The 25,179-nt window shown below is 37.7% G+C and overlaps 1 protein-coding gene across 3 annotated transcripts; it reads right to left on the reverse strand.

Moving 5' to 3' along the window:
* Positions 1–1,626: 1,626 nt before the first annotated feature.
* IRAK4 (interleukin 1 receptor associated kinase 4) lies at positions 1,627–25,110 on the reverse strand. 3 transcript variants are annotated; one of them, XR_006653327.2, is made up of 12 exons: positions 25,004–25,110; positions 17,606–17,775; positions 14,433–14,578; positions 13,447–13,623; positions 12,633–12,793; positions 11,661–11,725; positions 9,069–9,183; positions 8,609–8,718; positions 6,768–6,951; positions 5,861–5,923; positions 4,588–4,742; positions 1,627–4,456 (listed from the first exon to the last, which is right to left on the reverse strand). XR_006653327.2 is itself a non-coding variant. In XM_024575633.3 (12 exons), exons 2-12 carry the CDS (start codon positions 17,764–17,766, stop codon positions 4,421–4,423), a joined length of 1,377 nt encoding a protein of 458 aa, XP_024431401.2. In that variant the 5' UTR covers positions 17,767–17,775; positions 25,004–25,110; the 3' UTR covers positions 1,627–4,420. The 3 variants fall into 3 exon arrangements, 2 of the variants coding, with proteins under 2 accessions (XP_024431401.2, XP_053777568.1); XM_024575633.3 differs by having other exon boundaries at positions 4,588–4,746; XM_053921593.2 differs by lacking the exons at positions 14,433–14,578; positions 25,004–25,110 and having other exon boundaries at positions 4,588–4,746; positions 17,606–17,776.
* Positions 25,111–25,179: the final 69 nt, after the last annotated feature.

The raw sequence follows: 25,179 nt of genomic DNA on the forward strand, positions 1-25,179 counted from the left end.
TACATATCGTGAAATGATTACCACCATAGCATTAGCTAATTTCTAATTCTTAAAAGAGGTCAAGATAGCATCTGGCTATTGGAATGGCCATATCAGGAGAAAGGGTCACTCACAGTCTATGGCTTGGGTTGCAGTAGCCCCGATTTAATTCATTCTACCTGAACTTTGAAAAGACTAAGGTATAAAGCGAAATGTTATTTTATTAATCATAAAGAGATACTCTGCAATAGAAACATATGTAGTTGTAATAGTTTTTGCCCCTTTTGTCACACTGCATTATCTTCTAAAAGGCAAATCCAGGCAAGAAATAAGAAACCAAAATTAAAAAGCTGCTAGATAAGCATGCGGTTAGTGCAAGGAAAACAGATCAGATGACCTTCACAAAAATCTCACCAAACTACCCTGATGCATAAGTAGCCAGCAGAGGAAGCTATCTGACATAATCTAGAACACGGTATTCCTTTCCCCGGGACAGTAGCAGAAACATTATGACAGAGTCTTGTTCTTGGCTCACTGCTGACGTAAAGGCCTCCGATAACACCAGTAACATACAAATAAGACTTGATTCATTTTGGTCTTTTTTCTAAGTTCAAGTATATTCTAGTCATTCTTGAGACTATATACTGGTAGCCTTTTCTTTTTTTTTAAAGATTTGATTTATTCATTTTTAGACAGAAGGGAAGAGAAGGAGAAAGAGAGGGAGAGAAACATCAGTGTGTGGTTGCCTCTCGAGTGCCCCATACTGGGGACCTGACCTGCAACCCAGGCCTGTGCCCTGACAGGGAATCAAACTGGTGACCCTTTGGTTTGCAGCCCGCACTCAATCCTCTGAGCAATGCCAGGGTGCCTTTTTTTTTTTTTTTGTAAAGTTTAGCTGTTGTTAAAGCTTCTTAGCCAAGGGAATCCCTCTTTCACTCTACATAGTTTTAATGTTTCATTAACACTTGTCTCTACCTGATATTGTCTAACTTATAAATTAGCATCTCCATCTGAACAGAGACTTTCTCCTGATAAGCTCCTTCAGAATAAGGACTGTCCTGATTGACTGTTTTTATATCTGCCTGAACCATTTATTTATAATTTTTTTAGTTCAGATTATTTTATGAGATGATTTTTTCCTAACTTCATCAGAGGAATATAATAGCATTAATTTTGGAGATTTACTGCCATTTCCTCCATATTGACTACTTTTGAGATTTGAATTTGAATGATTAACAAGCTACTTCTATCTTGTAGTGGAACAGTACACATTTTATAGAGGTTTAGAGAAAGGATGGTCAAAAGGTATAAACTTTCAGTTATAGGATGAGCGAGTTCTTGGAATCAAATGTCCACCATGGTCATTATAGTTAATGACACTATATTGCATGGGTGTCAAACTCATTTTCACTGGGGCACATCAGCCTCATGGTTGCCTTCAAAGGGCTGAATGTAATGTTAGGACTCTATAAATGTAACTACTCCTTAACAGTTAAACGAGAGCTAGGCGCTGCCGCCAGGTAGAAAGGTGGAGGGCCCAGTTCGGCCCATGGGCCCTGTGTTTGCCATCTGGGCTATACTGTATACTTGAAATTTGCTAAGTGGATAGCTCTTGTGTTCTCACCAAAAAGAAAAAAAGTAACACTGTGAGGTGTTAATTTTTTAATTAGCTTGATTATGGTAACCATTTCACCGTGTATCCATATGACAAGCCATCATGTTGAACACTGTAAGTATATATTGGGTTGACCAAAGAGTCCATGTTTTTTTCCATAAAATAAAAGCCACTTTTTTTATTTTCACCAATAATTATTGATTTGGATATTTTGAATATGTTGGCTATCTCCCACGTGATATATATGTTGACTGTTCTCAATTAATGTCCCAATTTGACTGCTATCAACTTCAACTGGTCTACCTGACTGTGGAGCGTCGTCCAGCGAGAAGTCCTCAGCACTAGAATTCACAAACCACTTCTGGCACATTCGATCACGGCACCTTCTCCATACACTGCACAAATCTGTTTTATGTTTCAGTTGCGTTTTATCTTTTCTTGAAATAATAAAGCAGAATATGCCGAAAACATTGCGTATTTTCTTCCATCTTCAATATTAAAATGGCTACAGAAAAATTCACCCATTTTGATAAGTTTTTTAAATGCACATATGACAGCTACACAATACATTATAACAAAATTGTTTCGAATGATGTTAAAGACAACTAAGCTATACTTGAGCCTTCTTATGGAAAAAATAAAACTTTTTGGCCAATCCAATCCAATTTTTATTTATCAGGTATGATACAATAAAGTAAAATAACAGATATATGCTTATTTTGAAAGTAAATAACAGGACTCTGAATGACTGAAATCTATGACCATTTTATATGGTTACAGAACCGAAAAGTGGGCAGAGCAATGAATGCTTTAGAATATCTTAAATTTCTCTTAATTGTATATTAGAAAAGTAAAATAAAACATTGACTAATTGTTCCTCATAGAATTTATTGAGAGAAAATAATAAAATTTAAAAATTTGAGTTAGCTAACTAGCAAACCAGTGGGTCGAACCTGGCAATAAAAACAGGTTGCTCTTCCTGGTAAGGGGGTCGTGCGTGGTTCCCAGCCACGCTGCCATGACCCATTAGTTTGCAGTCAGCTCCTGGAGGCAACATTACCAGTTCACATCAAAGCTTGCAAAACCTGTCGAGATTTTTTTCAAATATCCGTCTAAAATTTTGTTTCTATAAAAAATTAGGGGGAAGCATATTCCCAAAGAAACTAAGAAAAAGCTTCAACTAGATGTCACCCCGGGCTTTTCATCTGCCTGAGGGAGATGGTGCACGCAGCCTGGGCATGATTCTCCTCAGAACTTGAGGGCAAGTCCTGTTCACGTGTGACCTGAGGACACCCCTCTGTTCATTCCCACAGCTACGTGTGCCACATGAGTTTAGCGGTCCATGATGCGACAGGCACAGCCAGGCAAGAAGATGAAGCAGTGTGGTTAACACTCTGGAATCCTGGATGCGCTGCATCATTACCATCCGAACAGTCAGAGCACAGTCTGTGAGAGGGAAGCTGTGCCTAATTTGGATAACTCAGCCCTCAATTCCACTTGATGGAATGAAAACACCTACCAAATAATACTGTAAAACTTTCAAAGCCAGTGAAATAGTTTACTCATTTAAAAAATTTGAATATAATTTGGTAACATTCCATAATCAGAGCTATATATATGCCATTTTACATAAATGCTTTTATTTCAAGAAATAGTTCCTTATATTTTAAAACAACATAATTATGTTCAGTGTTATAGATTATACTGTGCCTCAAATTATGTGGGTTCCCATTGAGATTAATTTGAGTAAGTCATTTTACTTATTTTCTTCTTCCCTTTTCAACTAGCAAATGTTTCTTTCTACTTAAATACTGCTGTACAAACTGCTGTGCTGAGTGTGTTAATGAAAGAACTAAAGATACAAAGCTCAGGGAATGAATGAATGAAGGAATAGCTGCAGACACTTGGCATTCCTTCTATATATATTAGCTTTTCTACCAGCCAGTTTTCATGCTTAAGTAAATTACTTCCTGCTGCTCACCCAAAGCTGAAAAATCAATTTTCAAATAATAAAAAACCAATGGAGACTCTTACACTTAGGAGAAAGAGTTGAAAGTCACTTAAAAAATCAATTCATCACCACTGTCCAGAGGTCTCTCACTGTAGTGAGAAACCCAGCACAGTCTCCCTGTTGATACTCAAAGTCAGCTGATTAGGAACCTTAACTGCATCTGCAAAATTCCACCAACTTTGCCACATTACCTAATCTAATTATGGCCGTATCGTGGCAGTCTCATCTGGGTTTATTTGGCTTGTGGTGAATGATTGCTTAAAATAGTACACTGTGAAAGTAACCCTATAAACAAATGACTGTAATAAAATTTTATAATCATCTACATAAACCTTAAATTTTATATCACTTTATAACGTACAAAGTACTTGTAAACATGCTGCGCCCTTCGATTTTCATGACTGCCTGCCAGAGAGGCACAGTGTTAGTCCAACGTTACAGGTGAAAAAGCCAAGGCTCAAAGCAGCTAAGAGACGGCCCACAGCTTTACAGAAAGTGAGGAGTGGAGCTGGGCTTTGGCCCAGGGTCTTTTCATTCAGTAGTCCGGTCCTCAGTTTTGCTGCTCCTGCAGTTTTCAAATTGTGAGTGATGAGGTTCCAAGAAGATGACTCAGGGATTACTGCAAGAACTGAGGGCAGCTCTGCTGTTGTCTGTTCTGTATGTTCGGGGTTCTACGTGAGCTTTAGGAACCACTACACTGCACCGCACCGTGCTGCCTTGTTAAAGGTAAAGAAGAATGCTTACCAAAAAATTTAGTTTACAAAACGGTTTTGATAGCTGTGTATAAAAAGCCAAGTGTCAATTCTACTAAAGTTTCAAGAAGTTGTGAGTTCTTGCAGCAGCTGTTGGACCTTTCACGAAGAAAGACAGACAGAAAAAACCGAAAGAACCACATTAAATAGTTGGTTTGAAATGCAACTTAGGAAAAAAAATGACAAACCCCACCTCCTGCACTTTTTAAGTAAGTGTAAAACACTAATACCTTCTTAATGTCTGGTCTCTTATTTTTCTTTTCATGCAGACATTGACTAGCAACAGAATACATAGTTTCAATGGAAGTGAAATCAATGTCACTCATCTTCTTATCAATATAATCTTCAATTGTCTTTTCTTCATCTTCGATTTCTTCTTTAATATCTAGCTTTAAAACAAGTGTTAAAACTTCTAGTTTCAGTGCAAGTGAAAAAGTCAGAACATAAATTTTAATTATTTAATCTACTTAATAACATGTACTCTTATTTTACTGTCTACTTTTATAACCTTATTAAGAATTAAAGACATACAGATACATACATAATACATACCTCCTAGGCATTTTTCATTTGCCTTCTAATTTTTTTTAATCCTCACCTGAGGATATACTTTTTATTATTATTGATTCAGACACATATTGTCTGAATTTGTCACACTGGTTTGTCCCATTAGAACACATAAATTCGAATAAAGTTATCTAAGTTACTTAGTCAATTTTAAGAAAACCTTATATATGATAGCAGATATTTGTGTAAATCTTCAATTTTATAAAAAGGTCCTTTAAGTTCTTAAAATTTACTAAATAGAAAAAAAAGGAGCATAGAATAATTTTCCAATAAGCTTTAGCATTCAATATATAACACATAGGTGATGTTTTCTATAACTTTATAAGTAAAAAATTCCATAATAGAAATGGATAAAGAATTTTGCTAGGAATTCCATTCTGATACAAATTTGAAAGGAAGTCATATTATTTTTTTTTCTATCTGAACTGAAAAGGCAGTTAGTAATCACTCTGAAAGTAACAAATAAAAATATGGAGATGACCTCTGAAATCATGTAGTTCTATTCTGATTTATACACAAAAACAACTAGAATACAAAAGATATAAATGACTTTTCTAAGCTTCCCAAATACTTCATGGAAGAGCTGAGATTGGAAATATTTAATGCTCTTTCCATATGCCACTATGTAACTGCCAATAGAAAATGACATTTTTAAAAAAATTTTTTATTGTTATTCAATTACAGTTGTGTGCCTTTTCTCCCCATCCCTCCACCCCACCCCAGCCAAACCCCCCTTCCTTCCCCCAGCTCCACCCTCCCCCTTGATTTTGTCCATGTGTCCTTTATAGTAGTTCCTGGACAGTGGGGAGTGGGGAGGGGACAGTGAGGACAGGGGATTACAAGAAAATGACATTTCTGATTGCCAAATTTACCCATATAGATTTAGATTATAAATGCAGAGAGGAAAGGACTGGCAAAAATGAATCTTTCAATTACCAATAATTGAGGTTCCCGGTGTTCATCCACAGCTGGAAGTCCAGTTATTATTTCTAGTAAAACCTATGAAGACAGAAAACAACAAATCCATTAATGTAACACTCAAGGCAACATGCAGAAACTAGAAGGCATGTGAGTCTTGACTTTGATTAATCACTTCCACACACTGCATTGCGTCTTTTAGGCATTAATTAAAGCAGAAAGAGCGTGAGCTATGGTCTCTCTCACCACCGTTCTTTCAGGGACACCTTGGATTCCACTCATCCCCACCAGCAGTTCTTTCCTGCTGGCAACTTACTAAACAATCGGTTCCACTCAACATGTGCTCTGGACATTCCTTTTCCTGTTTTGCAGGGAATTCTTCACAAGAATAATTTTCTCTGGCTCTTGGGACAGTTATTTTCTAAACTTTACGAATATCCTACAACCCTGAGCCTTAGGTCTACAATGTTGTGAAGTTAAATTTCCTTATAAAAACACAAGAAAAAATAATAAGAAGAAGCACTAATTTCTCCAACCACCCACACTCACTCCTTATTCCATCTTAAAAGTTACCAGGAAGAGACTGATAGATCAGAGAATGCCAAAGCATATTTCCTTTCAAAGATATATTTTTTAAATATGGCATTAAGTGCACACTGTATGACATGATTTATTTTATACACTGATTTAATTTACTAATCTGAGGATAGTGTGGCCAAAAAATCATTTCTTGCAGTAATTTCAGAAATCTGTATAAAAGCTTTACAAAGTTGGGGAAGTTTTTATAATGTTCTCATTTAACTAAAGGTTAAAGTGAACAATTTACAGAGAGTTAAGCAAGACAGGTGAATTCAAAATATTCAATTTCATAATTACCAGTATTACAAGAATGATTATTGTTACCAATTATAGATAGGAAACTTACAACACCAAAGCTGTAGATGTCAGACTTGGGTGTGATTTCTCCTCGCAAAGCTTCAGGGGCCATATAAGCCGTTGTTCCCACAATTCTGCTTGTCATCACAGTCTGTGAAAACTTCTCAGAAGCCCGCGCAAGCCCAAAGTCAGATATTTTGGCAGTAAAGTCTTCGTCTAGTAAGATATTTGCACTGAAAAAATGTAAAGTTTAGAGAAAAAAAATTTTTTCTCTTCAAACAAGTCAAATGGTTCCTTAAATAGGTGTATGAATGTATGTATATATTTAAAGTGTATTCCATGTTATAATATTGGGTTGGCCAAAAAGTCTGTTTAGTTTTTTCTGTAAAATAAAAGGCGTAATTTTCATTTTCACCAATAAGTTTATTGTGTTGGATATTTTGAGTATGTCAGCTATCTCCTGTGTGATATAACATTGACTGTTCTCAATTAATGTCTCGACGTCATCAATGTCAACTTCACCTGGCCCACCCAACTGTGAAGTGTCATCGTCCAGTGAGAAATCTCCAGCACGAAACTTCGCGAACCACTTGGGACATGTTTGGTCAGTCACAAGGTATGCAGGGCACCTTCTCCATACACTGCACAAATCCTTTTTTGCATTTCAGTTGCCTTTTTACCTTTCTTGAAATAAGGAAGCATAATATGCCAAAAATGTTGTGTATTTTCTTCCATCTTCAATATTAGAATGGCTACACAAAAATTCACCCATGTTGATAAGTTTTTTATTGCACGCTGACATGACAGCTGTCACAATACAATCTAACAGAACTGTTTCAAATGAAGTTAAAGACAACTATGCACTACTACAGCTGTCTTATGGAAAAACCAAACGAACTTTTTGGCCACCCCAATATATATCATAAAAGCCTGAAATGTGTGTAAATAAATCTATATTTCAGATTAATCTCAAGAAAATTACTGTCTTCTTTTCTTTTTTGTTTCTTGAGAAAAAATTTTAGGAGAATAAAAATAAAATAATATTGTTCACATTAGCGAGGGATATTTTCATTATTTCACAAGTAATTTGTTACAGGGTCATTTCCCTTACAGTCTCTTGAAGTACCATTCTTAATTCCTTTCCTAACATTTGTAAGTTCATTTAAAAACAAATTTCCAAACCAACTATCTCAATTATTCATTTCTTGATTCTTTTGTGTTATCTGAAATCTTTTGAAGAGGAAAGAATATAGCTAAAAGATCTTCCTTCATTATATGCATTCTATCGTATACTTTCATTCCACAAAACTTATTAAAGACTCCCTATGTATTATAGTATTTAAGCTCGGTGCTGGGCATGGGGAAATCTTCAAATCTAGTATGTTACAAAAGTACATGCATAATTTAAAAAAAACAGTAAGTCCTCCATAAAGGTGATACTAGGTACAAAAATGCACAGAGAACAACTGTATGACTGAAAGAACTGGACACAGTTCCAAGGAAAAGTGTGCTTAGTCTTGAGTGATTATTATAGGTTGATGGTTATATGAGAGACAGAGGCATTTCAGGCAAATGGAGCAACATGTAATAGTAATTAAAACATATGGCCAATTTCAAGGAACTGGTATCCACGCTTGATTTTTAGGGCCATAAGCTGGCAATGTAGTAGCGAACAGGTAAGTACTGGCACAGACGGGTTAAAGGCTGAGCAGGAGGGTTTGTAATGAAATCGATGACAGAAAGTGAGGGTGCAAATAGAGGCAGAGCATGGGGAGGAAAAGGACATCTGTAATCGTGGAATGCTCTAGATTAAGACATGCATGTGCACAGTGAACAGAAAGAGGGAAAGCAAATTTTCTTTAAAGATGGTTTTCCAAACGTAGCATTTACCTTTTAATATCTCTATGAATTTGATGGTTTTCATGCAAAAAACTGATACCATCAGCTGCACCTTGAGCAATCCTGCATCTCATGTGCCAGGAGAGTGGTGGAGTATCATTCTTATGAGGTAAGAAACAAACCAATTAGAAAATTGGAGGAAAAAAATATCTATAGAAAACACATAACAGAAAAATTTTCTAACCAACTTTTAAATGGGGGTTAGCACTTCTCTTTGACAATAAAAGTATGTAAGAGCATCTTCAAAGTGTAGCCTTGAATAATATTTTATATTTTATATTATCACCTAATAGAATGGCAACCCCAGTTTTTAAAAATATATCAACTGTATAATTTTCATAGAGAGGAAAAATATTAAGATTAATGCAGTTTAAGTGATCCTGTTACGAAGTAAGTATTAGTATCCAACAAAGAAACAGAAAGCCAAAAATCTGATGAACAAACATCTTACCAAACAAGACAGTCTGTCTAGCAATGAGCCATTAGGCATGTAAACATATACTAAGCAGAGGTCATCTCCATCACTTGAGAAACCAAGTAGTTCTACTAAATTTTCATGTTGGCACCTGTGACAAAATTTTCCACTCAAAATTATTATGATATATACATGTATTCAGCTGTAGGTTGGAAGTTATTCAGTTTAGAGCTTTAACAGAAAAAAGAGCAAGAAAATAAAATGCTGTATGTCATTTTAATATGATATGTTTATTACAACTTAATAATTTTCTGCAAACAGTTCTCCTTTTAATCAATACTGATCAACTTAGAAGCAAATCCTGTTCTATTTTATAGTAAAAGCTCAGTAATTTAAACCACTGGAAATTGTGATAGTTTGCTTAAGGACTAGGCTGATGTTTACCTTTGTTTAGCATAATTTTCAATTATAGCACAAACAACATTTCAAGAAGTCTGTTGAAACTTGTATGACAACCCTTTCAAGTACATTCTAATACATCAAAAGCACTGATTTACAAACATCTAATCTTTAATCATATCTAGCTTACACATTCCTGATATTTAATCATATCTCATTATTTATAACCTAACTTGAGTTTCTTTACATACTTAAGAGTAAAAAACTAGAGAGAGCTTAAGTATAACAAAAGACATCTGTGATGCAGTAGAAACCTGAGTTGGAGGTCCAGATCTGCCACCTCCTGGGTCTGTGGACTACAGCAAGTTAACATCTCCCTGAGCCCCAGCCAATTCACCTGCTAAGTGGGGATAACACCTGTTGTGTAACACGGATGCTGCGAGAATCAAATGAGCAAATATACGAGAGCCTAGAAATGACCTAGAACATAAGTATTCCATCCAAGTGCTTACTTACTTTTTCATTCAAAATAATCTATAATTCTGGCACTTCATTATTTCAAATCAGATTGATTTGATTTGATTTGATATCAGTCTACCCTCACAAATATTTTGTAAAGTGAAAATTAAAATGACAAGTGCTCCATGTTCCAGCAAACTGGCACATTTTAGATATGAGTAGATAACATTCAGTGAGTTTCAACTATACATAAAGCACTATAGTTAAGTAATTTACCTGCTTCATTTATTTATTCATCACAATAACATAATGAAGAACTATTATTATTCTATTTTATAGAAGATAAAACTAATGGATAGAGAGTTAAACATAGCTAAGGTTATTCTGCTAATAAGTTCCTGAGATTGGTACTTATTTAAAAACAGTAATAATATTCAATGGTGATGAGATAGCAGTGAAGTTTGACATTGTGATACATTGCTGGTAGGAGTATTAACTATCATAACTTATCTAGAAGGCCATTTGGACATATACTTGGCAGGTTTTTAAGAAGTCCATGCATTCTGAAGCAGTAATTCTAGGGCTCTATCCTGGTGAAGTACACAGAGTTGCATTTAAAGATTTATGTATAATATTAAACACCAAGAAATTTAAAGAAGCTTTAATTTGTAATACTGAAAATCAGAAACAAACCTAGCAGGGAAATAGTTAAATAAAATATAATCCTCATCTATGCTAGAATTGTATACAATAATTTAAAATGTTTTAAAATTACTTTTAATGACATGGGGAATGTTATGTATACATCATCAAGAAAGTACATCCAATATTAGCAGTGGTTATCTCTCAGTGATAAAGTTGAGATAATTTTTATTATTTGAAAAATATACTTTTAGGATTGGAGAGTGGGAGCAGAAGTGCGGGGAACAAATTGTCGAAGTTTTATGTTTTCTTATCAGTATGCATTATTTTTACTGTGAATGAATTAATTCCAGTCTATTATTTCTTACTTGAGGTTAAGCAACTAGAATTAGTGATTTATAGCAATGCATCTAATGAGAATTATACATAAAGCTCAAGCTCTGGAATCAGACGGCTCTGGATTTGAAACCCAGCTCTAATATTTATTGGCTATGTGGCTTTGGGACAGTTACTTAATCTTTCTAAATCTCAGTGGAAAAAAATGTTGGGTGGGGTGGGGGAGGTTATAACAATTATTGTGAGGATTAAATGAGACAATGCACATAAAATATATTGCACAGTGTCGGGTATATTGTATATACTCAAGTATCAATTATTATAATTGTTACAATGAATTTCCTAATTGGCTTCTGTTACTGTTCCTGATGATGTCCAACTATTTGCAAGCATACTGGGTCAATGCCTTCCATGCATTCTTGCATATAAGACTTTCCTGGTTTATGGGTGTTAACTTATATTTGAGGGCCTATTATGCTATACGTTTTATTTTGTATCTCTGCAATTTATCTCTCATGCATTCTAGGAATAGAAAACATGATAATGGAAGATTGTTGAAATTCCATGTAACTTTGCTATGATTAAAATAATGACTGCTGTTTAATCTACAGACATATGTAAAAATCATTGGCTGTAGCCACAGTTCTTTCAGTTCCTCTAATTCAAACCCTTTATTTCATTTGCTTGCATCTGAGGACATCACTAGTTCCTGGCACACTCTGGGAAAGAAACCAGGTCCCCCACTCCCGGCTGTGCTCTTTCCCACTCCACCCCACTGCCAAATTAACTTACTTTGCCATTACTTTTATTTCTTGATCAAACTGTTGTCTCAGTTCATCCGTGCTAATGTCAACCATCTGAAAAAATAAAATATATGCAATATAACACAATTCAATGACCCTAAGTCTCCAAGGCCAGAATGTGGCTCAAGAGACCGATTGGCCAATGCTGCTTTCCTTAAAATAGTACGCACTATTCTACCATTTTATGAAACTGAGAACTAGAAATACTAGTGATTTGCTCAAGGACCCATGGCTGGTTAGCGGAAGGAAAAATCTTAAAACCATATGAACATATACAACACACTGAGTTATTGTGGGAACAAAAAAATAGTATGATTTCACTGCATACACATTATGAAAAATAATTCTGTGTAGCAGAAGACATATGCTAATTTCAAGGCAAAAAGAAAAATAAAATGTATAAAAGTATTTTTAGTATGTATACGAGGGTGACTATCATATAAATATGTATTGTGTTGCCATTATTAGAATATAACAGCAAATGTAGAATATAACCAATCAGTAAGTAAAAGGTGAATACCCTAATAGGAATGGGAACAAAAGATACAGACAAGAAATTTTTCCATTTTTTCTTAGTGTTTATTAAGAAAAATAAACTTTATTTTTAAATGAGAAAGTAATACATGAAAGTTGTTTTTATAAATTTTTTTAGTATCTTACTTTAATCTTGGTTATGCATGAAGCACTGTGTGAAGCAAGGGTTCTCAGCTTCACACAGTGAATCTCCCAAAACCCTATGTCTCATCGCATGTATGTACGCATAACCACACTTTTGTAGGGACAGGACCATCGCTTCCAACAGATTTTTAAATGTTAGAAACTATCAGCTTAGAGTGATGTTTATTTAAAGAACATATGCGCTAAAATAACAAATTTCCTAAAGATTACTTTAAAACTCCTTATACAGCACACTAGGAAGTAGTTCTCTCTAAAACCCTTTATTCCGGAAAGCGTAACTTACCGCGGCCAGCCGCTTCACCGCCACAGTTCGGTCGCTCACGTAGCCTTTGTAGACAACTCCGAACCCGCCCTCTCCCATTTTGTTACCGCCCACGGAAATGGGTCGCTCGTCAAAGTTATTGGTGACATCCTTCAATTCATGAAATGAAAAACTGTGAAAACCTGGAATGTCAGTAAAGTAAGGAAAAAAGTGCTTCAATAAAAATGAAGTTGGCTTTGTTAATAACAGTATTTTCTCAATTTAAATATTTCGTATTTAAATATTTATGACTTTGGATTAGGTACAACAGGAGAGAGCAAAACCAGTGTTAAATAAAAATTTTAGTCACTTATTTTCTTTGTACAATAATTCTTCCAAGTTATGTACATGTTTGCTTATTGCCTCTACCCACTGATAACACATTGACCTACAAAGAAAACGGTGCCTAGTAAGTCAGGGTGGAAAAGACACAAAGGAGCTTTTGCCCCTGTGCGCTAACAAAAGGAGAAATCTGCTTTTAGCAGTAATGGTCTTAATGACAAACCACGAGCACAAGCGATTCTCAACCGTTTTCACCTCATCTAATTATTAAAATTCTGCACACACCAAAAAATATATATTTTTTGCCAATCTGACCAAAAAAATAGAGATGATTGTGATTCATTCCCACCAGACAGCCATTGTTGTGTTGGCTGTTGTCGTTTTTTAACTTGACAGTCTAAAGGGAAAAGAAGTCAGTGCCCCTAAGAGTCAGGTATTGCATTTTTAAAAAATTCTTGCAGCACGCGGGTTGAACATCGCTACACCAGTGGAATGCACTGCAAGTGTTACTTACGTGTATCGCTAACTTCTACACTTTCTGGACTGGAGGAGTCAGGTGGCATATAATTTTGTTCAGGATTCCGCACAGGTATCACAGATGTCCTGTCTTGGCCATAGAGAGGCCTCTGATTCTGCTCAACTGTCGCAGCTTCTTTACAAGGTAGTGTATTAACAGTTTTGGGAACAGCGTCTGCCAAATGAAGATACAAGGTGTCCACCCATAGAAAAAGTGTTCGTGAAAAAGTTAAACTAGGAACTTGGTTCACTTAACATCATTCCAGTTTCCACGTTAGCCCCATATTCTCACAGCACACACGAGAAAATACCTAGTAAGAATCTGTTTTGTTAAAGATGGGGAAGGCAGTGTTTCCAAAAAGTGGTCTCCGAGCCGCCTGCATCAGAAGCACTGAAGCGCTTGTTTAAAAATGCAGACCTTGAACCCAATATCAGAATTGTGACTCATCAGATAATGATGTCTGTAACAGAGCCCAGGAAGCTACCTGTTTACAGAAGCTCCCGATGATTCTGATGTGCACCGAAGGGTGAGAGAACCACTGGTGGAAATGACATCAAAGGGAACAAGTAAGGTTATGAGGAAGGTACTAAGAAACTAACCCACCCACATACAGTGTACGGAAATCATGACCTGAGTCCCATTGGGGTGGAAGTTGAGGGTGAAAAAAAGCAAGAGTTCAAATAAATCCCCACAATAACCACAATTTCCATTGTCTTAGACTTCCTATAGGCACAAAACTACCCACTTTAATGGTGGGGTCACACTCAATCACGCAGCCTCCATCTCCTTAGCAGCAAGCAAGTCTGCGGTGCCCCACGTCTGGGGTGCCTGTTAAGAGCTGGGGAGAGTTGAAAGAATAAAAGGAATCTCAAATGTCAGGTTCATCTGCTATGGGAAAAAAGGATGAGTAAGAAGAAATATTTCTATTTCTGCCACTTATCTTTCCATCCTCATTGCTGATGCCCTAGTCACACTGAGTTTACCTGGTAGCAAAAGACTCGCAGGGGCAAAAAACTCATTTTGGATCAAAAGGTCCACAAGATCCCCAACTGTGCAATTTGTGGTGCCCCAGTCAAACAGCAATTCACCAGTGGGACTTTTTCCAGTTTGAAGTAATGCTTCAAATCTCCTTAAAAGCAAGTAACAAAGAAACAAAAGTAGTATGTAAATAGAGTTAATATGAAAATAGGAATTATTCCCCTATCCCTTTCTCCCACAGCACCTCCTATATTATTAAAGAAAAGGGGCAATAGGAAAACCAGCAAGAGTTATAGAGATTAGGAGAGATGGATACAAGGAAAAAACATGCTGAAGTCACATGATGATAATATGTTAACACATACTGAGTACTTACTGAGTGTCTGCTCAGTGGGCTGCAGGACGTACACACATGAACCATTTCATCCTTAAAGATGCTATGAATAACATACTAATTCAATAATGAGAAATCAAGGCATGGAGAGGTAAAGTAATCAGCTTATACAGACACATAGCCAATAAACCACAAGGGGCAAACACAAGGGCCGAGGGCTGAATCCAGCCCTCCACCTTGTTTTATCCGGCCTCGCACCTGTTTCTACCTGGGGGCAGTGCCGAGCTCCTTGCCCCTAGTTAAGGAGTAGTTACATTTATACAGTCCTAAAATTACATTCGGCCCTTTGAAGGCAACTGTGAGGTTGATGTGGACCCCAGTGAAAATGAGTTTGACACCCCTGCAATAAGCTGTATCTAAACCGAGATCCAAAATCAGATTTCACTTGATATGAGAGTGTGTTCTCAACCTACTAAGCCATATTACTTCCCTATATGACATATTAACTCTGCTAGCCATATAATTTTTAACAAACCAGTGTGCTTAAAATAATAGTATATACATAGACTTGGATAATTACTCCTTTGATCTTAACTACATTTCACTAAATTAAAAGAAAAGAAAGATCAGTTTTTCGTGTCCACTTCTCTACAAATTAGTTTTAGAGGAGCATTTGAGATTTTGCTTCCCAGGATCTGTCATCAGTTTGGCTCAAATAGACTCATAAAAATCCTCAAAAAATAAAATAAATAAAAATTAATTTGAAAGATATTTAAAAACAAAAGTTTTTCCTCTTTTTCTTTTTTGTTTTTATAAAAAAGATTTTATTTATTTATTTTTAGAGAGAGGGGAAGGGAGGGAGAAAGAGAGGGAGAGAAACATTAATGTGTGGTTGCCTCTCACATGCCCCCTAATGGGAGACCTGGCCTGCAAACCAGGCATGTGCCCTGACTGGGAATTGAATCAACAACCCTTTGGTTCACAGGCCGGCATTCAATCCACTGAGCTGCACCAGCCAAGGCCATTTTGAAAAATTTCAAACCTACATAGAAGGTGAAAAAATAATACCATGAACAACCATTTACCCCTCATGTTGATTCACCAGTTGACCAGCATAACATTTTGCCGTATTTGTGCTCGTGTGCTCTCTCATTCTCCATCTCCATTTGTGAGTGTGTGCATCACGTCTGGAGCGTGTGTGCATCATGTCTGGAGCATGTGTGCATCACGTCTGGAGCATGTGTGCATCACGTCTGGAGCACATTATGTTAGTTTATACCATTACTGGTGACACAAAGTTTGATTACTTCGTTAAGTGGATGTGCTTGAGTTATTTTTTCTTTTTATAAAGTTCTCTATTACCCCTTCATAATTCATAAGTAGCCTGTGGATAATACTTTCAAATCTTGTGCAATATTTTTCATCAATAACCTTTCACTTAGTGATTTTTATGCACTAACTGATGAGCCTTGCATGAATCAATTACTCATTGGGGGTTGTGAATTGGTAACTTTCTAATTCTAGCATTCTTTCTTTTTTTTAAAAAAAGATTTTATTTATTTTTTGAGATGGGCAGGGATGGAGAAAGAGAAGGAAAGAAACATCAATGTAAAGGGAGACAGTGATCAGTTGCTTCTTGTACACCTACAGACCAGAGAACAAACACGCGATCCAGGTATGTGCCCTGACTGGGAATTGAACTGGCGACCCTTCACTTTGTGGGATGCCCCCAACCAACTGAGCCACACTGGTCAGGGCTCTCTCGTTCTTTCAGTAATTATTTGCTGCGATTATCCTGCTAAGAAGAGTTTTTTCTCCCTACTACCACTGCTTCAACTTTTCTCCAAAAATTTTTAATAGTAATATCAATAAACTATCTTTAAAAATAGGCTTTCAAGCTTTAAACTTAAGATCCTCCTAAGTAATTTAAGACGTTGGACCTTCACATGGGGAAACACTTCCCTGAAGGAAGCTATAGTTTTAGGTTATCAGGTTAATGCTGAAAATCACAAATACATTTCTTTTCCTCTTGCTTCTAAAGACAGATTTTGACATTGGTTTGAGCTGAAAAAACAGACAAAAATAAAATTTGCACTTATACTTTACACTAAGTGAAACAGAGATGCATAGAGAGAAAGAATAGAAATTATCTGTGTGCTGGTGTGCCTCAGTTGGTCGGGCATTGTCCTGCAAACCGAAAGGTCACTGGTTTGATTCCCAGTCAGGGCATATGCCTGGGTTGCATGCAGAAGGCAGCCAACCCATGTTCTCTCTTACAGTGATGTTTCTCTCTCTCTCTAAATCAAAAATTAAAATTAAAAAAATATTTTAAAAAATAGAAATTATTTGAAGATAGTGTTGAAAAATCCTGGCTAAGAACTAAAAATTCTGTTCGTAGACGTATACGTTGACAAGTAACTAGGAGGTGTAATTGAATTACCAAAATACACTCCTGAAGTGAATTAGGGATTCACACACATCGAAGTTTCGGCTCTTCTCATAAGAAGTTTAGCAATTCTTATAATACTCCTATGTTACTTCAAAATGGAAATGACAAGTGTGAAGAAGAGAGAACTTGTACTCCTTGGCTCCAAACAAAGAACTAAAATAAAAGTGGGAATCTTGACTCTAACCCCAAAACTTATTTGCAAGATCACAACATTGGCCTGGCTGATGCAGCAAACATTGCAAAAAAGGGAGGGGGGCGGGTGGTGGTACTTATTACTGTTATCTCTATTGGAGAGAGGTTTGTTTTCTGAAATGCAATATTAGATAGCATTTATACCCATCAATCATTCTAGATCGTGATATAAGAATTTAAAAAGAAAAAGAATTTTATGTTACCTTATGTGAAACTGATTATATCTATCATCACCAGATGGTTTTTTAATAGCTACCGCTAACTTCTTCCATCCTTCTTGAGGATCAATAAAATCTGACAGCTTCCTAATTAGTCCAACATTGAGGCAGCGCACATATGTTGATGGTGTGATGGGTTTGTTCATCTTCTATTCCTTTAATATAAAAAATCATATCAAAATTTTACAGTAGTTTTAGTGATGACAGCTGTAAGCTTATATATCACTCTTTGCTATAACATAGGAAATGCTGGCGACTGATTGCACCATAACAAAGAAACAGTCCAATGCCAATCACAGGTGACCCTTGAACAACACAGGTTTGAACTGAGCAGGTCCATTTATATGCAGATTTTTCTCAATAAACACTATAAATTTATTTTCTGACCCTTATGATTTTCTTAGTAGTATTTTCTTTTTTCTAGCTTTTTTGTTATAAGAATATACTATATAATACAAAAATGTAACATACAAAATATATGTTAATCAACTGTTTATGTTACCAGTAAGGCTTCTGATTAACAGTAGGTTATTAGTAGTTAAATCTGGGGGAGGTCAAAAATTATACGTAAATTTTTCAACTACATGAGTGTCAGTGCCCCAAACTCCTGCATTGTTCAATAGGCAATTGTTGATCTCCTAAGAAAAAAATTAAAGTTATGGTTTACTTGTCTGTCCTCTGGGCTTGCTTTCTTTCTCCACCCATAATAGGAATAAAAAAAAATTAAAGGATATTTTTTCTTACACTGACATTTTCTGAGTGAAACTTACACAAAGAAGCAAAAAGTTTACTTTTTCAGAAAAATTCCTGTGAGTATATTCAGGAATAAGATCTATTAATAAAAGAGATTTATTTTTCAACTTAAAATATATTTATCAGCTAGTATTTACTTCTATTAAATATTTATGCAACACTCTTTGGTGGAAGCAAAAAATATATCCTGAAATAAATTGTGTAGCATTAAAAGATATGGCCTACCCACCAACTTTTCACATGACATGCTCTTCCTTGACTCCTCCACTTTCTCTGAGTTCTTTGGATCTCAGAGATCTCTGAGTTCTATAAATGAGCAAGAAGCAAAAATTCTGCCTGTATCCTAGGCCTCTATATATTAGTAATCCCTGCACCTTTTCCACCAAATTCCCCCTTCCCCCTCCCAGCTGATAACCCTCCAAATGATCTCCAGATCTATGCTTCTGTTCCTGTTCTCGCGGTTTGCTTAGTTTGTTTCTTCATATTCAGTTGTTGATATTTGTGAATTTGTTGCCTCCTTTGACCACCACATCTAAGTAGGTCTATCTGCCCTCAACCTAATCATATTTCATTAGTTAGATACATGGACTACAGCTTAGGAGAGAAGTTTAGATAAAGAATGCTCACTATGTGAGCATTCTCATGTATTTATATATGAATAATTGGGTGATGCAACAAGTAAATATAAAATTGCCTATTTGAATATATAGAATGTGAAGAAATGAAAACAAACAAGTTTTAAACTAGGACAGTAGCAGATTCCTACAAGGGGCTAGTTAATATGAAAGACCCAGAAAAGGTCTTTTACTATTAGTATTAGGAACCAGAAGACCATTGGGTGGCTTTAAGAATAGTTGTAGTGGAGCAGTGAGTAAATGGCAGAAATGCATTCTCCAAGAAATTGACTATGAAGGGGATAAGAATTAGGAGAGAGAGAGAGAGAGAGAGAAACCGACCAGCAGCAGTTCTCAAACTTGGTCTCATGACCCTTTTACACTCTATTAAATATTATTGTGGATTCCAAGAATTTGTTATGTTGGTTATATTTACTAATATTTACCATATTAGAAATTGACACTGAGAAACTTAAAAAATAATATAGAATACATGTTAACATACATATTTAATAAAAAATTTAAAAAATTTTTGCCTCAAAATAGAACAGTGACATTGTTTTACAGTTTTGCAAATCTAATGTTTAACTTAATAGAAGATGGCTGGATTCTCATATCTGTCTATTTAATCTGCTACAATAGACTATTTTGGTTGATGTATATGAAAAAAATCCAGCATCACAGAGATGCATAGCTGAAAAGGAAGTATTCTAATAGCCTTTTTCACAAATTAGCAGCTATTTCCTTTATACTTTACTAAAACATGACAAGAGATAATTTCCTAAAATTTAGACACAACTGGAACTGAAACCATATAGTGAACTTTGTCACATTACAATCCATTGCACTCTGAATCTTTTACTCTGAATGTAATTTTGATCTTATGAACCTCCTGAAAGGGACTCAGGGACCCCAACCACACCCTGAGGACTGCTGTTTTAATGTTTAAGACTCAAGCTTGGCTGAAGATACAAAAGGTATATTGAATAGAGTATAAATTAAGGAGTCAGCCTTAAATAGAAGGAAACCTCTTCTTCTGAATATAGAAAGAGGGAAGTAGAGACTTGGAAACATACATTTGAAGGAAGAGAAAGAATTCCCACACAATGTTATTTTCTCTGTGTATCAAGAGGTAAGGTCATCTAAGGCTAAGTACAAGAACTGCCCAAGAACTTGAAGGCCACCTGGTAAATGCCTACTACTTCTTCAAACCCAATGCAAAAGTCACTACTGACTTTCCTTAATAGTCACCTCATTGGTTTCAAAGTGTCATCTGGTTATTCTCCTACTATAACAATTATCACATGCTATTGTTTATGTGTCTGCCTCCTCTCCTATACAGTTTGCTTTGCTGGGCAGAGACGCAAGCAAATTCAGCTTTAAGCTATTAAAAATATTTGTGTTAAATGAGGGAAAGACTGATTTTTTAAAATTAAGAAATCCTATATGCCTCTAGATTTTGCAGTTGCTCTGTTGACATTATTTTTTCTCATTTACTCAGTTTTCTCTCCACCATAAGTACAGTGTGATTGACAAGCTAGTAAAGGTAGAACTGCTTAGTAATTCTAAGAGCTAGAACTAAAACACAGGAAATTAAGAATAAAAGCAGTTTATCTTAAAACCAGAGATAAATGTGGTAGCTCTCTAGCACCAAGATTTCTAGCAGAGGTGATGGCATGGGGATGCCAGAAAAAGGAAGGCTTTCTAACCCCTCCACACACATTTGGAGCTGCCTGACAGTTCTAAATCTCAGAACTTAAAAATTTATTTTAAATCTACATTCATATATCACCCCTAATGCATATCTGGAAGAACACGAACCAAAATGTTAACTATGCTTGTCTTTTTTAAAAATATTTTTTATTTTATTTTGGTTGTCCTAATTTTTTCCCCTTTGCCCCCCTCTGCCTGGTACCCCTGTTCCCTCCAGCAATCCACCACCTTAGTTCATGTCTATGGGTCACACATATAAGTTCTTTAGCTTCTCCATTTTCCATACTATGCTTAAGGTCCCTCTGTCTATTTTGGACCTACCAATTATGCTTCTTAACCCCTGCGCCTTTTCCCCCATCTACCCCCTTCCCTGCCCAAGCTGATAACCCTCCAAATGATCACCATATCTACAATTCTGTTTCTGTTCTGGTAGTTTGCTTAGTTTGTTTTTTTTTAAGATTCGGTTGTTGACAGTTGTGAATCTGTTGGCATCTTAATGTTCACAGTTTTGATCTTCTTCTTTTGCTTAAATAAGTCCCTTTAACATTTCATGTAGTAATGGCTTGGTGATGATGAACTCCTTCAGTTTTATCTTCTCTGGGGAACACTTTACAGGCCCTTCCATTCTAAATGATAGCTTTGCTGGATAGAATAATCTTGGTTGTAGGTCCTTGCTTTTCATCACTTTGAATACTTCTTGCCAGTCTCTTCTGGCCTGCAAAGTTTGTTTTGAGAAATCAGCTGACAGCCTTATCAGAACTCCTTTGTAGATAACTCTCTGCTTTTCTCTTGCTGCTTTTAAGGTTCTCTCTCTATCTTTAACCTTTGGCATTTTAATTATGACGTGTCTTGGTGTGGTCCTCTTTGGGACCAACTTGTTTGGGACTCTCTGTGCTTCCTACAGTTGTATGTCTGTTTCCTTGGCCAAATTAGGGAAGTTTTCTTTCATTATTTGTTCAAGTAAGTTTTCAATTTCTTGCTCTTCCTCTTTCCTCTGGCATCCTTATGATTTGGATGTTGGTAAGTTTGGAGATGTCCCAGAGGTTCCTTATACTATCCTTGTTTTTTTAAATTCATTTTTCTTCTTGCTATTCTAGTTGAAAGCTTATTTCTTCCTTATGTTCCAAATTGTTGATTTGAATCCCAGCTTCCTCCCCTCCATGGCTCCCTGTAGATTTTTCTTTATTTCACTTAGAGTAACCTTCATTTCTTCCTTTGTGTTGTTGCTGTATTCAATGAGTTCTCTGCATCTGATAGGATGGTTATCTCCATTTCCTTTTAGTTCTTTTTCTGGGGTTTTGTTCTGTTCTTTCATTTGAGCCATACTTTTTTATCTCATCAATTTGGCAGCCTCCCTGGGTTTGTTTCTGTGTATTAGGTAGAGCTGCTTTGACTCCCTGTCTTAGTAGTGTGGCCTATTATAGAAAAGGTGCCTGTAAATAGTATGGGGTGGAGCCCTAAGTGATAGCCAGGGCAGGGCAATCCACTTCACCGCTCTGTGGCTCTGTGTTGGGGGGTGGCTCAGGGAAGGGACAATGCCACTGCCTGGCTTCTGTAAGTTTGCCCAGCACTCGCCTACCATTTCTAGTCACTTTACCCACATCCTGTATGTGACTGACTGGTGACATTACAGCTGTTGTCCTGATGGTAAATCCCAGTGTGGGTGGGTTTACATAGGTTTTAAGATCCTGTGGGCCCTTCAAATGGAGTCTTCTGAAAATTCAGCAGTTTCTTTGTAGTCCCAATCCCCACTGGTTTTAACAGCCAGAAGTAATGGGGGTTTATCTTCCTGGTGCTAGAACCCTGGGCTGTGTGGTCTGGCCTGGGGCTGGAATGCTGCTCCCACGGTATCCCTCCCAATTTCTATCCACCATAGTGAATGTGGAACTGACCTTTCCACTGCCACCTTTTGGAGCCACACCGGGTCTCAGCCCCTTCCCCCATCTCCATTTCTCCACCCCTCCCACCAGTCTAGATGAATGTGGTTTCTTTAATTCCTTGGTTGTCGGACTTCCATACAGCTGGATTTTCTGACAGTTCTAGGTGTTATTTGTTTTGAGATCTAGTTGTAATTCTTTCTATGGTAGCCCAGGGAGGTGAAGCATGTCTACCTATACCTCCATCTTGAACAGAAGTCCACTTCTTCTTTTTTTTTTTTCCCCTAAATCCAATTCTTGAGAAAGTTAAACCATCATAACCCTAAAATTTTCAGTATGTTTTCATGTTCAGCCAACTTATTTAAGGTGCTAAAATGTAGAGCTAAAATCAGTGTGTTCCACTCCATTCCTATGACACACATATCACTAAGTTCTTAGGCAATTTTGTGCAACAGCAAACAAAAAAAAAAAGTCAGAAGCAATGAGAAAAGAGCAGAGAGCGCACGCTCAGGCTATGTTTCACTCTAACAATAGAGGTGTGACTTGTAACCGGGTGGCTCGATGACAAGAATGGCAAGATTCTGACAGTTGTTAGGTGCTCTCATGGCCAGAGGACAGCATCAAGGTCTGCCTCGCTCTTACACTCCATGCCCTGTTTCCCCAGCAGCCCTAGAAGAGTGGGCCTCGCAGTGCGGGTTCCCTTTCATGGTCACTGCACTTATTCGGGCAGAGCCCATCCTCGCCTCTCAGGAGGTCCAAGGCAGAGTTCAGGCAGGTGTCACCTGGTGAACTCCGGTCCAGATGGTCTTCAGGGTGGCCCTCCAGTAGGTGGGCTAGGTCTGTTCCTGTCACCTGAGTGAAGCAGGTGAGGATGTGAGGATGAGGAGGAGAGCGAGCCCAGGCTGTGGGAGCAGGGCCATCCATGCAATGCCCAGCCACATCGGGACTCACCAGTCCCTGGAGCAGTGTGCTGCGTGCCCCAACAGAGCCCCTGGGGCACCCTAGGCAGTGCCCCGTGGCATGTGCCCCACGCGCCATGGCCAAGGCCAGTTCTGAGCCCACCTGTAGTTATCTTTGGAAGGTGATTTTTATTTTCATTTGCTTTTCTGCCATCACCAATAATGAAAATAAATTATTTGTGCAGAAAAAATTTTGAAAGCATCACCTCTTTCAAGTGTTCAAGATTTTACTTAAGATTAATGGAAGTGGAATGGGATATATTGCTTACAAATAATAAATACCTCTATGAGTATTTTCTCATACCATTAATTCTCATTGTAAAGAAACACCATTCACATTTTCAAACAAGACAACTCAAACAAGAACACAAGTAAAGTGATAATTGAGACGTATACTAAAACCAGTGTCAGCTTGTGGAGGAACCCAATGCCTTCCTACTCATACGCACATTCTCAAAGTTCTGTAGCCAAAATAGGATCAAAAAATTGTTGTCGAATGAATTAAAAAAGTTTTAAGACTGTGCTCTGATCAGAGGAAGAGAGTGTAGGGGGTGGAGGGAAGATGGATTTCGGGGCTGCATGGGCCCAGGTTTCAATACAGCTTTTCCACAAGCCACCAGTGACTAGGGCAGTCCCTCAATTCATTGGACCTTGGTTTCTTCATCCAAAAAACAGAGACGGTAATACCTAAGAGCTGCATAAGATTTAAAACCAACGAATGAGAAGGACCTAATCTTATCAATAACAGGCGATCAAAAAAAGTAGTGATGATTATTTTATGGCAGAAGTTATTCTTATTTCACGTATTTAAAAACGAAATGTGCAGAGTTGTATTTAAGCTCAACTTTCAGAATAGTGGTGAGGGTCTCCTGAAAGCGGAAATAAGAGGTCTGAGAAGACAGCTAAGCTTTTCAGATGGTGTCAGCCTCATTTTACCAAGCGTAGCTTCCAGGCTGTCGGGTACACTTTTCCCATCTGATAGTGCACGACTCTGCTCCTTACAACCCCTCTCGACTTTCTAATTCCCCGAAAGCCTGGAAGCCGGAGAAACAAGCTAATTAGGCTCTCGTGGAGGCGCAAGGCTTTCCACGCGCGTCACGAGCATCTCTGCCGGGCGCTGGCCTTACTTCCTGGTTCTCAGGCACAGATATTTCGTAAACGGGTAATCGGAACACACTGCCCGGGAGCTGAGGGGCTGGGACCGAGGTCCAACTCGGCGACGGAATGGCTGGGGGACTCCTTTCTACGTCCCAGGTTCCTCCTCCGGGCCGCCTCACTTTTCCATCTCTAGGGACCCACCGGAGACCCACCCAAGTGTTCATTCTAGAGCAAGCTCTGCCCACGCAACCTACTTCCTCTCTAAGTTTTCTCACTTGGAACACAAGAAGCGATTGTCCTTCCCAAACGGTCCCTCCACAACCCCTGGGCAGAGGGACAGGGGCCGGGGCGCGGACCTCCGACACCTACCGGGAAGGAGGTGCACGCAGTCGGATTCCCTTAGCTCCCGGAGCGCCGGAACCCGCGGCCGGACTCCGCCCGGCTCTGCCTGCAGCCTGGGACCCACTGCGTCGGGAAGGGGCGGGGCGGGGCGGAGCGGGCCCGACCACTGAAACTCCGCCCCGGCCCCCCCGCCACCCCGCTGC

This window comes from Desmodus rotundus, chromosome 3, assembly GCF_022682495.2.
Source record: "Desmodus rotundus isolate HL8 chromosome 3, HLdesRot8A.1, whole genome shotgun sequence".
In the NCBI taxonomy this organism is placed as follows: Eukaryota; Metazoa; Chordata; class Mammalia; order Chiroptera; family Phyllostomidae; genus Desmodus; species Desmodus rotundus.